The sequence below is a fragment of the Haliotis cracherodii genome, unplaced genomic scaffold (assembly GCF_022045235.1).
Source record: "Haliotis cracherodii isolate W230 unplaced genomic scaffold, xgHalCrac1.p SCAF_23, whole genome shotgun sequence".
In the NCBI taxonomy this organism is placed as follows: Eukaryota; Metazoa; Mollusca; class Gastropoda; order Lepetellida; family Haliotidae; genus Haliotis; species Haliotis cracherodii.
In genome coordinates, this window is record NW_027266279.1 from 3,753,815 (window position 1) to 3,769,252 (window position 15,438).

The window sequence follows — 15,438 nt, forward strand, 5'->3', positions numbered from 1 at the left end:
CTGATTACACACATCCCTGATTATACAAATCCCTCATTACACACATCCCTGATTACACACATCCCTGACTACACACATCCCTGATTACACACATCCCTGATTATACACATCCCTGATTATACACATCCCTCATTACACACATCCCTGATTATACAAATCCCTGATTATACACATCCCTGATTATACAAATCCCTCATTACATACATCCCTGATTACACACATCCCTGACTACACACATCCCTGATTACACACATCCCTGATTATACACATCCCTGATTATACACATCCCTGATTACACACATCCCTGATTATACAAATCCCTGATTATACACATCCCTGATTATACACATCCCTGATTATACACATCCCTGATTATACATACATCCCTCATTACACATATCCCTGATCATACACATCCCTCATTACACACATCCCTGATTATACAAATCCCTGATTATACACATCCCTGATTAAACACATCCCTGATTACACACATCCCTGATTACACACATCCCTGATTACACACATCCCTGATTACACACATCCCTGATTACACACATCCCAGACTACACACATCCCTGATTATACACATCCCTGATTATACAAATCCCTGATTATACACATCCCTGATTATACACATCCCTGACTACACACATCCCTGAATACACACATCCCTGATTACACACATCCCTGACTACACACATCCCAGACTACACACATCCCTGATTACACACATCCCTGATTACACACATCCCTGATTACACACATCCCTGACTACACACATCCCAGACTACACACATCCCTGATTACACACATCCCTGATTACACACATCCCTGATTACACACATCCCAGACTACACACATCCCTTATCACACACATCCCTGATTACACACATCCCTGATTACACACATCCCTGATTATACACATCCCTGATTATACACATCCCTGATTACACACATCCCTGATTATACACATCCCTGACTACACACATCCCTGATTACACACATCCCTGACTACACACATCCCTGACTACACACATACTTGATCACACACATCCCTGACTACATACATCCCTGATTACACACATCCCTGATTATACACATCCCTGATTATACACATCCCTGATTATACACATCCCTGATTACACACATCCCTGATTATACACATCCCTGACTACACACATCCCTGATTATACACATCCCTGACTACACACATCCCTCATTACACACATCCCTGATCATACACATCCCTGATTACACACATCCCTGATTATACACATCCCTGATTACATACATCCCTGACTACACACATCCCTCATTACACACATCCCTGACTACACACATCCCTGACTACACACATCCCTGACTACACACATCCCTGATTAAACACATCCCTGATTATACACACATCCCTGATTACACACATCCCTGATTATACACATCCCTGATTACACACATCCCTGATTATACACATCCCTGACTACACACATCCCTGACTACACACATACCTGATTACACACATCCCTGATTACACACATCCCTGATTATACACATCCCTGCTTACACACATCCCTGATTATACACATCCCTGACTACACACATCCCTCATTACACATATCCCTGATCATACACATCCCTGATCATACACATCCCTGATTATACACATCCCTGATTACACACATCCCTGATTACACACATCCCTGACTACACACATCCCTGACTACACACATCCCTGACTACACACATCCCTGACTACACACATCCCTGACTACACACATCCCTGATTAAACACATCCCTGATTATACACACATCCCTGATTACACACATCCCTGATTATACACATCCCTGATTACACACATCCCTGATTATACACATCCCTGATTACACACATCCCTGACTACACACATCCCTGATCACACACATCCCTGATCACACACATCCCTGATCACACACATCCCTGATTATACACATCCCTGACTACACACATCCCTGACTACACACATCCCTGACTACACACATCCCTGATTACACACATCCCTGATTATACACATCCCTCATTACACACATCCCTGATTATACACATCCCTCATTACACACATCCCTGATTATACACATCCCTGATTACACACATCCCTGATTACACACATCCATGATTATACACATCCCTGATTATACACATCCCTGATTATACACATCCCTGACTACACACATCCCTGATTATACACATCCCTGATCACACACATCCCTGATTATACACATCCTTGATTATACACATCCCTGATTATACACATCCCTGATTACAAACATCCCTGATTATACACATCCCTGATTACACACATCCCTGATCACACACATCCCTGATTATACACATCCTTGATTATACACATCCCTGATTATACACATCCCTGATTACAAACATCCCTGATTATACACATCCCTGATTACACACATCCCTGATTATACACATCCCTGATTATACACATCCTTGATTATACACATCCCTGATTATACACATCCCTGACTACACACATCCCTGATTATACACATCCCTGACTACATACATCCCTGATTATACACATCCCTGATTACATACATCCCTGATTACACACATCCCTGATCACACACATCCCTGATTATACACATCCCTGATTATACACATCCCTGATTATACACATCCCTGACTACATACATCCCTGATTATACACATCCCTGATTACATACATCCCTGATTACACACATCCCTGATCACACACATCCCTGATTATACAAATCCCTGATTATACACATCCCTGATTATACACATCCCTGATTATACACATCCCTGATTATACATACATCCCTCATTACACATATCCCTGATCATACACATCCCTCATTACACACATCCCTGATTATACAAATCCTTGATTATACACATCCCTGATTATACACATCCCTGATTAAACACATCCCTGATTACACACATCCCTGATTACACACATCCCTGATTACACACATCCCTGATTACACACATCCCTGATTATACACATCCCTGATTATACAAATCCCTGATTATACACATCCCTGATTATACACATCCCTGACTACACACATCCCTGATTACACACATCCCTGATTACACACATCCCTGACTACAAACATCCCTGACTACACACATCCCAGACTACACACATCCCTGATTACACACATCCCTGATTACACACATCCCTGATTACACACATCCCTGACTACACACATCCCAGACTACACACATCCCTGATTACACACATCCCTGATTACACACATCCCTGATTACACACATCCCAGACTACACACATCCCTGATTACACACATCCCTGACTACACACATCCCTGACTACACACATCCCTGATCACACACATCCCTGACTACATACATCCCTGATTACACACATCCCTGATTATACACATCCCTGATTATACACATCCCTGATTATACACATCCCTGATTACACACATCCCTGATTATACACATCCCTGAGTACACACATCCCTGATTATACACATCCCTGATTACACACATCCCTGATTACACACATCCCTGACTACACACATCCCTGACTACACACATCCCTGATCACACACATCCCTGATTATACACATCCCTGATTACACACATCCCTGATTATACACATCCCTGATTATACACATCCCTGATTATACACATCCCTGATTACACACATCCCTGATTATACACATCCCTGATTACACACATCCCTGACTACACACATCCCTGACTACACACATCCTTGATCACACACATCTCTGACTACATACATCCCTGATTACACACATCCCTGATTATACACATCCCTGATTATACACATCCCTGATTATACACATCCCTGATTACACACATCCCTGATTATACACATCCCTGACTACACACATCCCTGATTATACACATCCCTGACTACACACATCCCTCATTACACACATCCCTGATCATACACATCCCTGATTACACACATCCCTGATTATACACATCCCTGATTACATACATCCCTGACTACACACATCCCTCATTACACACATCCCTGACTACACACATCCCTGACTACACACATCCCTGACTACACACATCCCTGATTAAACACATCCCTGATTATACACACATCCCTGATTACACACATCCCTGATTATACACATCCCTGATTACACACATCCCTGATTATACACATCCCTGACTACACACATCCCTGACTACACACATCCCTCATTACACACATCCCTGATCATACACATCCCTGATTATACACATCCCTGATTACATACATCCCTGACTACACACATCCCTCATTACACACATCCCTGACTACACACATCCCTGACTACACACATCCCTGACTACACACATCCCTGATTAAACACATCCCTGATTATACACACATCCCTGATTACACACATCCCTGATTATACACATCCCTGATTACACACATCCCTGATTATACACATCCCTGACTACACACATCCCTGACTACACACATCCCTGATTACACACATCCCTGATTAAACACATCCCTGATTATACACACATCCCTGATTACACACATCCCTGATTATACACATCCCTGATTACACACATCCCTGATTATACACATCCCTGACTACACACATCCCTGACTACACACATCCCTGATTACACACATCCCTGATTACACACATCCCTGATTATACACATCCCTGATTACACACATCCCTGATTATACACATCCCTGACTACACACATCCCTCATTACACATATCCCTGATCATACACATCCCTGATTATACACATCCCTGATTATACACATCCCTGATGATACACATCCCTGATGATACACATCCCTGATTATACACACATCCCTGATTACACATATCCCTGATTACACACATCCCTGATTACACACATCCCTGATTACACACATCCCTGATTATACACATCCCTGATCATACACATCCCTGATTATACACATCCCTCATTACACACATCCCTCATTACACACATCCCTGATCATACACATCCCTGATTACACACATCCCTGATTATACACATCCCTGATTACACACATCCCTGATTACACACATCCCTCATTACACACATCCCTGATTACACACATCCCTGATTATACACATCCCTCATTACACACATCCCTCATTACACACATCCCTGATTACACACATCCCTGATTACACACATCCCTGATTAAACATACATTCCTGATTATACACATCCCTGATGATACACATCCCTGATTATACACACATCCCTGATTACACACATCCCTGATTACACACATCCCTGATCATACACATCCCTGATTAAACACATCCCTGAATATACACATCCCTGATTAAACATACATTCCTGATCATACACATCACTGATTATACACATCACTGATTAAACATACATTCCTGATCATACACATCACTGATTATACACATCACTGATTAAACATACATTCCTGATCATACACATCCCTGATTAAACACATCACTGATTATACACATCCCTGATTAAACATACATTCCTGATCATACACATCCCTGATAATACACATTCCCTGGACATTTGTAAGCCAGAAACTAACCCTGCTTGAGAGAGAAAACCTATTGATGCAATAACAAGCCCTACTGACTTTCATTACATGCACTGGTCACAAGTATGACTTAAAACCCTTACGTGTGACTGTGAGGTCATTCCTGGGTTTACCATTGGGGTCAAGGTTGAAGTTTATTGTTTTCTTGTTTGGTTCGCCTTCACTCTAAAAGTAAGAGTCAAGGTGGAGGTACAATGATTACATAACACAGATAACACCATTGCTTCAGGAAATTTGTTTTCAAAACTATTTGTGAATGGCGATGCAATCATGGAAGAATTATCATGTCATATATCTTGTACATTTTCCATCTTGTGAATGGCACAATCACAGGTATAGTACTGACAACCCTAGAAATATAATCAGGGTGAATCCACAATCAAACCCATGATCATAGGTTTCTGCCATACCCCAGGGACATTGCGGTTAACAGCCGACTGAGTGTGCACACCATACTTGTGGCTTGATTCCTATGGTATGAAGTGAATGAATATCATTTGACACTGCATACATTACAGATTATTTGACATCATGAACATGATATTGGGTGTTGGAAATCAGAAACGATCCACGACAACTGTAACTGAAGAAGAAATTCAGTGACTGAAAGCGTGGACATCTATCCACATCATGGGGAATGATAACACTCAATCACCCAAGTCACCTATCCACTTAATACCCTTTCAGCCCTATGACAAACTTGTACTGTTGGTCACTTCACATCTAGAATCCAAACATATTACTAGCATGTGAAGTACTACGGATACACAAAGCTTTGGGGGCGGATGGGTAGCTCAGTGCGTAAAGTGTTCCCTTGCAAGCGGGTTCAATTCCCAACACTGCTACATGTATAAAGCCCATTCCTGGTGTCCCCCACTGTGATATTGCTAGAATATTGCTAAAAGCGTCATAAAACCATGCTCACTCACTCTCATGTCATATTTGAATATATAGAATAGCTATGTGATAAATCCCAAAGAACCGTAAAGAACGAAGCATTGTTATATCATATATGTTCTATCAAGACGTCATTTCTGAAAATTCGAAAGTCGGCTCACAACTTGACACTTTAGCGCTCGGTTCCAAACAAAAACAAAGTAGGTTTATCTCCTACTTGGACGACATTATTTTTGAGAGGGTAGTGTCTCATGAGTTGTTCCCCATAGATGTATAGCTGGGCAAAGCAGATAAACGCGATGGTCAAACGATAGCATCCAAAAGCAGGAGAGATATGACACAAGGTAATAGGAGAAAAGACACAGGTAATCAATATGACGATTGTGAGAATAAACAGGAAATACCCACGCATGAATAAAATGGGCTTTAAAACAAACTGGTCCAACATTGCTGGGGTCGGATAATATTGAGTGAGTCATCATTATTTAAATACATGTAAGGGTAAATATTTTTAAAGCTTGTACATTTTATCATCATCCTTAAAGAGGCTGTATATGATGTTGACATCTCAAGTAAGAAATAAACAACTCGTAGTCATAAAACAATGCAGAGAGAGTAAACTACTCAGGGCTGCAATCCTCATGGTTTATTCTCCCTGTAGTGATTTCTTGTACGATCAACAATGACCACTAGTCGTTTATTGTCATTGGCAGTTACATGGTTCTAATCTCTGTATGTGTTTGTCTTTGCAACCACTGCATTGAACCCAATACCTACCTCCAATATGTTTTAATTACCTGGGCCCCGTTCCACAAAGCGATCTTAGCGCTAAGTCGATCGTAACTCCCATTCTTTAACACTGACTTACGACAGTCTTAGCGCTAAGATCGCTTTGTGGAACGGGTCCCTGGAATACAAACAGTGGTACAGGCATGCCAGTACTACTGATACGTAAAGCACTCGCAGAATGGTGACCAAGTGATTGGTTTGCTCACTGATCAGTAGTTCTTGATGTATATGTTTTTACACTGCCTCACACTATTCAGAAACACCAAGATGCCTTTCACAAAGAACAGGTGTAACACTGCGTGACAAGCTAACACTTTAATCACTAGGCTAGTATCGCCTTGTGGTTATGTAGTGGATGAGAGGGAGACACGTCTTCTTCACCATAGGTAAGTACTGAGTGAGTGAGTTTGCTTTTATGGCGCTTTAAACAGTCTTCAGTCATATCACGGCATATAAGCTAAATGTAGAAAACACTGTATTGCAGGTCATAGTCGTTTACCACTCAAGAAAAAAAACAAAAATGTTTTGTGTGGTGCCGATGAACCAACCATCTCAATTGTGTTGAATCGGCAACACAGCTCTACACTGCAAATTGCAGCATGTTTGACGACAGGGTCACATGAGTCATAAATATGTAATGAAACCATGCAGATCACACATAACACTTACAACCACCACCAGGTGTCGCTCAACCATGTCTCGTTCAACTCTACTCGCTGTGACAGCTGCTACTCGGATAACATATGTCCCAGGGTTTACGGGGAGGATGGAAAAGGATTCTGTTCTTTTCCCTCCATTCGGCACACTGAACGGCGGAAGTGTCAGCTCATCCCCATCACAGTCCAGCATACACATCCCGTCTGCAGTTGCTGTCAACGTCACCTGCAGTGAAGAGAAGATGTAAAGCAGATTGAAGATGTTATACATGGAGAGAAGATGGAGTAGATGTAGAGAAGATGTAGTAGATGGAGAGAAGATGTAGTAGATGTAGAAAAGATTTAGAGAAGATGTAGAGAAGATGTAGAAAACATGTAGTAGATGTAGAGAAGATGTAGAGAAGATGTAGTACATGGAGAGATGAAGATGGAGAGAAGATGTAGATGGAGAGAAGATGTAGCGATGAAGCAGATGTAGAGAAGATGTAGTAGATGGAGAGAAGATGTAGTAGGTGGAGAGAAGATGGAGAGATGAAGCAGTTGTAGAGAAGATGTAGTAGATGGAGAGAAGATGTAGTAGATGGAGAGAAGATGTAGAAAAGATGTAGCGATGAAGCAGATGTAGAGAAGATGTAGTAGATGTAGAGAAGATGTAGTAGATATAGTAGATGGAGAGAAGATGTAGTAGATGTAGAGAAATGTAGAGAAGATGTAGTAGATGGAGAGAAGATGTAGTAGATGGAGAAGATGTAGTAGATGGAGAGATGTAGTAGATGGAGAGAAGATGTAGTAGATGGAGAGAAGATGTAGTAGATGGAGAGAAGATGAAGAGAAGATGTAGTAGATGGAGAGAAGATGTAGTAGATGGAGAGAAGATGTAAAGAAGATGTAGTAGATGGTGAGAAGATGGAGAGAAGATGTAGTAGATGGAGAAGATGTAGTAGATGGAGAGAAGATGTAGAGAAGATGTAGTAGATGGAGAGAAGATGTAGTAGATGGAGAGAACACGTGGTAGATAAGGAGAAGATGTAGAGATGAAGCAGATGTAGAGAAGATGTAAAGAAGATGTAGTAGATGGTGAGAAGATGGAGAGAAGATGTAGTAGATGGAGAAGATGTAGCGATGAAGCAGATGTAGAGAAGATGTAGTAGATGTAGAGATGTAGTAGATGGTGAAAAGATGGAGGGAAGATGTAGTAGATGGAGAGAAGATGGAGAGAAGATGTAGTAGATGGAGAGAAGATGGAGAGAAGATGTAGTAGATGGAGAGAAGATGGAGGGAAGATGTAGAGTAGATGTAGTAGATGAGAAAAGATGTAGTAGATGTAGAGAAGATGTAGAGAAGATGTAGTAGATGGAGAGAAGATGGAGGGAAGATGTAGTAGATGTAGTAGATGGAGAGAAGATGTAGTAGATGGAGAGAACACGTGGTAGATAAGGAGAAGATGTAGAGATGAAGCAGATGTAGAGAAGATGTAAAGAAGATGTAGTAGATGGTGAGAAGATGGAGAGAAGATGTAGTAGATGGAGAAGATGTAGCGATGAAGCAGATGTAAAGAAGATGTAGTAGATGTAGAGATGTAGTAGATGGTGAAAAGATGGAGGGAAGATGTAGTAGATGGAGAGAAGATGGAGAGAAGATGTAGTAGACGGAGAGAAGATGGAGAGAAGATGTAGTAGATGGAGAGAAGATGGAGGGAAGATGTAGTAGATGGAGAGAAGATGGAGGGAAGATGTAGTAGATGGAGAGAAGATGGAGGGAAGATGTAGTAGATGGAGAGAAGATGTAGAGTAGATGTAGTAGATGAGAGAAGATGTAGTAGATGTAGAGATGTAGAGAAGATGTAGAGTAGATGTAGAGATGTAGAGAAGATGTAGACTAGATGTAGAGATGTAGAGAAGATGTAGAGTAGATGTAGAGATGTAGAGAAGATGTAGAGTAGATGTAGAGATGTAGAGAAGATGTAGAGTAGATGTAGTAGATGAGAGAAGATGTAGAGTAGATGTAGTAGATGTAGAGAAGATGTAGAGTAGATGTAGTAGATGGTGAGAAGATGGTGGGAAGATGTAGTAGATGGAGAGAAGATGTAGAGTAGATGTAGTAGATGGAGAGAAGATGGAGAGAAGATGTAGTAGATGGTGAGAAGATGGAGGGAAGATGTAGTAGATGTTGAGAAGATGGAGGGAAGATGTAGTAGATGGAGAGAAGATGTAGAGTAGATGTAGTAGATGGAGAGAAGATGTAGAGTAGATGTAGTAGATGGTGAGAAGATGGAGAGAAGATGTAGAGAAGATGTAGTAGATGTAGAGAAGATGTAGAGTAGATGTAGTAGATGAGAGAAAATGTAGAGAAGATGTAGTAGATGGAGAGAAGATGTAGTAGATGGAGAGATGATGTAGTAGATGGAGAAGATGTAGTAGATGGAGAGAAGATGGAGAGAAGATGTAGTAGATGGGGAGATGATGTAGTAGATGGAGAAGATGTAGTAGATGGAGAGAAGATGGAGAGAAGATGTAGTAGATGGAGGGAAAATGGAGAGAAGATGTAGTAGATGGAGAGAAGATGGAGAGAAGATGTAGTATATGTAGAGAAGATGTAGAGTAGATGTAGTAGATGAGAGAAGATGTAGAGAAGATGTAGTAGATGTAAAGAAGATGTAGTAGATGGAGAGATGTAGTAGATGGAGAGATGTAGTAGATGGAGAAGATGTAGTAGATGGAGAGAAGATGGAGAGAAGATGTAGTAGATGGAGAGAAAATGGAGAGAAGATGTAGTAGATGCAGAGAAGATGTAGTAGATGTAGAGAAGATGTAGTAGATGGAGAGAAGATGTAGTAGATGGAGAGAAGATGGAGAGAAGATGGAGTAGATGGAGATATGTAGTAGATGGAGAGAAGATGTAGTAGATGGAGAGAAGATGTAGTAGATGGAGAGAAGATGTAGTAGATGGAGAGAAGATGTAGAGAAGATGTAGTAGATGGAGAAGATGTAGTAGATGGAGAGAAGATGTAGAGAAGATGTAGTAGATGGAGAGATGTAGTAGATTGAGAGAAGATGTAGTAGATGGAGAGAACATGGAGAGAAGATGTAGTAGATGGAGAGAAGATGTAGTAGATGAGAGAAGATGTAGATAAGATGTAGTAGATGTAGCGAAGAAGTAGTAGATGGAGAGAAGATGGAGAGAAGATGTAGTAGATGGAGATATGTAGTAGATGGAGAGAAGATGTAGATGGAGAGAAGATGTAGAGAAGATGTAGTAGATGAGAGAAGATGTAGAGAAGATGTAGTAGATGGAGAGAAGATGGAGAGAAGATGTAGTAGATGGAGAGAAGATGGAGAGAAGATGTAGTAGATGCAGAGAAGATGTAGTAGATGTAGAGAAGATGTAGTAGATGGAGAGAAGATGTAGTAGATGGAGAGAAGATGGAGAGAAGATGGAGTAGATGGAGATATGTAGTAGATGGAGAGAAGATGTAGTAGATGGAGAGAAGATGTAGAGAAGATGTAGTAGATGGAGAGAAGATGTAGAGAAGATGTAGTAGATGGAGAGAAGATGTAGTAGATGGAGAGAAGATGTAGAGAAGATGTAGTAGATGGAGAAGATGTAGTAGATGGAGAGAGGATGTAGAGAAGTTGGAAGTAGGAAGTTGCAGAAAAGATTTAGTAGATGGAGAGAAGATGTAGTAGATGGAGAGAAGATGGAGGGAAGATGTAGTAGATGGAGAGAAGATGTAGAGTAGATGTAGTAGATGAGAGAAGATGTAGTAGATGTAGAGATGTAGAGAAGATGTAGAGTAGATGTAGAGATGTAGAGAAGATGTAGACTAGATGTAGAGATGTAGAGAAGATGTAGAGTAGATGTAGAGATGTAGAGAAGATGTAGAGTAGATGTAGAGATGTAGAGAAGATGTAGAGTAGATGTAGTAGATGAGAGAAGATGTAGAGTAGATGTAGTAGATGTAGAGAAGATGTAGAGTAGATGTAGTAGATGGTGAGAAGATGGTGGGAAGATGTAGTAGATGGAGAGAAGATGTAGAGTAGATGTAGTAGATGGAGAGAAGATGGAGAGAAGATGTAGTAGATGGTGAGAAGATGGAGGGAAGATGTAGTAGATGTTGAGAAGATGGAGGGAAGATGTAGTAGATGGAGAGAAGATGTAGAGTAGATGTAGTAGATGGAGAGAAGATGTAGAGTAGATGTAGTAGATGGTGAGAAGATGGAGAGAAGATGTAGAGAAGATGTAGTAGATGTAGAGAAGATGTAGAGTAGATGTAGTAGATGAGAGAAAATGTAGAGAAGATGTAGTAGATGGAGAGAAGATGTAGTAGATGGAGAGATGATGTAGTAGATGGAGAAGATGTAGTAGATGGAGAGAAGATGGAGAGAAGATGTAGTAGATGGGGAGATGATGTAGTAGATGGAGAAGATGTAGTAGATGGAGAGAAGATGGAGAGAAGATGTAGTAGATGGAGGGAAAATGGAGAGAAGATGTAGTAGATGGAGAGAAGATGGAGAGAAGATGTAGTATATGTAGAGAAGATGTAGAGTAGATGTAGTAGATGAGAGAAGATGTAGAGAAGATGTAGTAGATGTAAAGAAGATGTAGTAGATGGAGAGATGTAGTAGATGGAGAGATGTAGTAGATGGAGAAGATGTAGTAGATGGAGAGAAGATGGAGAGAAGATGTAGTAGATGGAGAGAAAATGGAGAGAAGATGTAGTAGATGCAGAGAAGATGTAGTAGATGTAGAGAAGATGTAGTAGATGGAGAGAAGATGTAGTAGATGGAGAGAAGATGGAGAGAAGATGGAGTAGATGGAGATATGTAGTAGATGGAGAGAAGATGTAGTAGATGGAGAGAAGATGTAGAGAAGATGTAGTAGATGGAGAGAAGATGTAGTAGATGGAGAGAAGATGTAGAGAAGATGTAGTAGATGGAGAAGATGTAGTAGATGGAGAGAAGATGTAGAGAAGATGTAGTAGATGGAGAGATGTAGTAGATTGAGAGAAGATGTAGTAGATGGAGAGAACATGGAGAGAAGATGTAGTAGATGGAGAGAAGATGTAGTAGATGAGAGAAGATGTAGATAAGATGTAGTAGATGTAGCGAAGAAGTAGTAGATGGAGAGAAGATGGAGAGAAGATGTAGTAGATGGAGATATGTAGTAGATGGAGAGAAGATGTAGATGGAGAGAAGATGTAGAGAAGATGTAGTAGATGAGAGAAGATGTAGAGAAGATGTAGTAGATGGAGAGAAGATGGAGAGAAGATGTAGTAGATGGAGAGAAGATGGAGAGAAGATGTAGTAGATGGAGAGAAGATGGAGAGAAGATGTAGTAGATGCAGAGAAGATGTAGTAGATGTAGAGAAGATGTAGTAGATGGAGAGAAGATGTAGTAGATGGAGAGAAGATGGAGAGAAGATGGAGTAGATGGAGATATGTAGTAGATGGAGAGAAGATGTAGTAGATGGAGAGAAGATGTAGAGAAGATGTAGTAGATGGAGAGAAGATGTAGAGAAGATGTAGTAGATGGAGAGAAGATGTAGTAGATGGAGAGAAGATGTAGAGAAGATGTAGTAGATGGAGAAGATGTAGTAGATGGAGAGAGGATGTAGAGAAGATGGAGTAGATGTAGAGATGTAGAGAAGATGTAGTAGATGGAGAGAAGATGTAGAGAAGATGTAGTAGATGGAGAGAAGATGGAGAGAAGATGCAAGGAAGTTGCAGAAAAGATTTAGTAGATGGAGGGAAGATGTATGGAAGTGGTAGAAAGGATTCAGTGAATGCTGAGAAGATGCAGTTGTGAGTAAGTGATTGGGGTTTTACGCCGCTCTTAGTTCTATTCCTGAGTCGGTGTCAACAGAAATGGGCTTAACATATTGTACCCATGTTGAACTAGAACACAGTTCTTTGGCATGACGAGCCCACACTTTAACCGTGAGGCTACACCAAGCTAAGGCGACTGAAAGAATTTTATATTTCTTTGTCATATTTACTGAAACTAATATTTATAATTTCGGTTTGGAAAATATGTTTGAGACAAAATATATTTCAGTCTGAGCTTCAAAAAAAAATGTATTACTACTCATCAAAGAGGGTTCAAACACATTTTGTTGAATGTTTGAAAAAGTTATTCCTGTTTTCACAAAATGAAATAGAATTGAACATGGCATTAAACCCAACTCACTCATTCATTCACTTCAAGACATCACTCTTACCATTGTATTGTAGCCGATGTAGTTTGAAACTGTGACATTGACCCTGACCTCCTCGAGCTTCACGGCCTTGAAGGGAAGTTGAACGTCAAGAAAGAAGTCTTGTGAAACTACAACTCGTATGGCGTTCGAGACACAGATACCCTGGTCTTGAGACACGCCCACTGCATGCATGACCCAGGTTGTGATTGAGTCAGGGTATTTCACATCACGGACTAAATTTCCACTTGCACTGAAACAGATCACCAGTGTTGGTGTGAAATTGGGAGCGAGAGAGTAGGGTTTAAAGCCGCTTTTAACAGCAGCTTAATGTGGGAGGAAATCCCGAAGCGATGTAGGTCTCTGACACTTACCACATTGGTGAAACCCATGAACCTGGTAATGGTGCTGACAAACCTAGAAACATAATCAGGGCCAACCGGGTTTCGAAAAACACCATGATGTTCCTGGCATGACACAACTCTGCACAGCGAATTGTGGTGCCTTTGACGACTGGGCCACCATGTCCTGAGTGAGTTTGGTCTAACGTCGCATTGACCATTATTTCAGTTATGATGACGTGTCAGTCCGTGGAAAGAAAGCACAAAATGATACAGGTCTTTCATTACAGACTTTGGTGAAATCCATGAGCATGAGCACTGAACAACCTAAAAACCTAATCATGGCAAATCTAGAATTAGCACCCACAATCATAGCTTTCTGGCACAACTAAGGCCTGCAGCGCCTTAGACGATTGAGGCTTGTCCTTAGTCTGAAGAGGCATTTCTGATTCCTGTGGTATAAAGTAAATGAATATGAATATGAGACACCCATGTCCCTAGCTAACAAGAAGTAAAGATGACGTACTCCAGCATAGCTTCCTCAAAGAGCCAGGACTCAGGAAAGAAGGATCTCAGAATGCGCTCTTCCATCGGAGAGTCGGTGTCCTCGCTATTGCGGGATGACATACGAGAGCTGGTCCACATGTTGTGGTCTGCAATAATATACAGGCAGTACTACAAGTAATGTACAGACAGGTGATGAGTCTACTCTGTGTAAGGTTAGGTGCGTAAAGTTGAACACTTTTTATCATGTATGGAATAATGCAGACTGAGGTAGGTGAGGTGAGGTGAGGTATTGCACTTACATGTCATCGTGCATGTGTGTGCGTGGCTGCTTGTACTAGTCTGGACTAATGCCGATTTTATAGTGCTAGCCTAATAAAATACCTTGCCACAGTTAAATATGAATAACCCACTCAGACACACTGTACTGAATGTAAGTGTCGGGCAGGGTAACAAC

General features: G+C 40.9%; 1 protein-coding gene across 1 annotated transcript in view; it reads right to left on the reverse strand.

Moving 5' to 3' along the window:
* The window catches only part of LOC139471525 (complement C3-like), an 87,187-nt gene that overhangs the window by 35,527 nt on the left and 36,222 nt on the right, over positions 1-15,438 (reverse strand). The window contains exons 17-20 of the mRNA XM_071253902.1: positions 15,004-15,130; positions 14,161-14,389; positions 7,957-8,169; positions 5,685-5,766 (exon numbers count right to left, since the gene is read on the reverse strand). Coding sequence (XP_071110003.1) covers positions 5,685-5,766; positions 7,957-8,169; positions 14,161-14,389; positions 15,004-15,130 — 651 coding nt within the window. The remainder of the gene's footprint in view (positions 1-5,684; positions 5,767-7,956; positions 8,170-14,160; positions 14,390-15,003; positions 15,131-15,438) is intronic.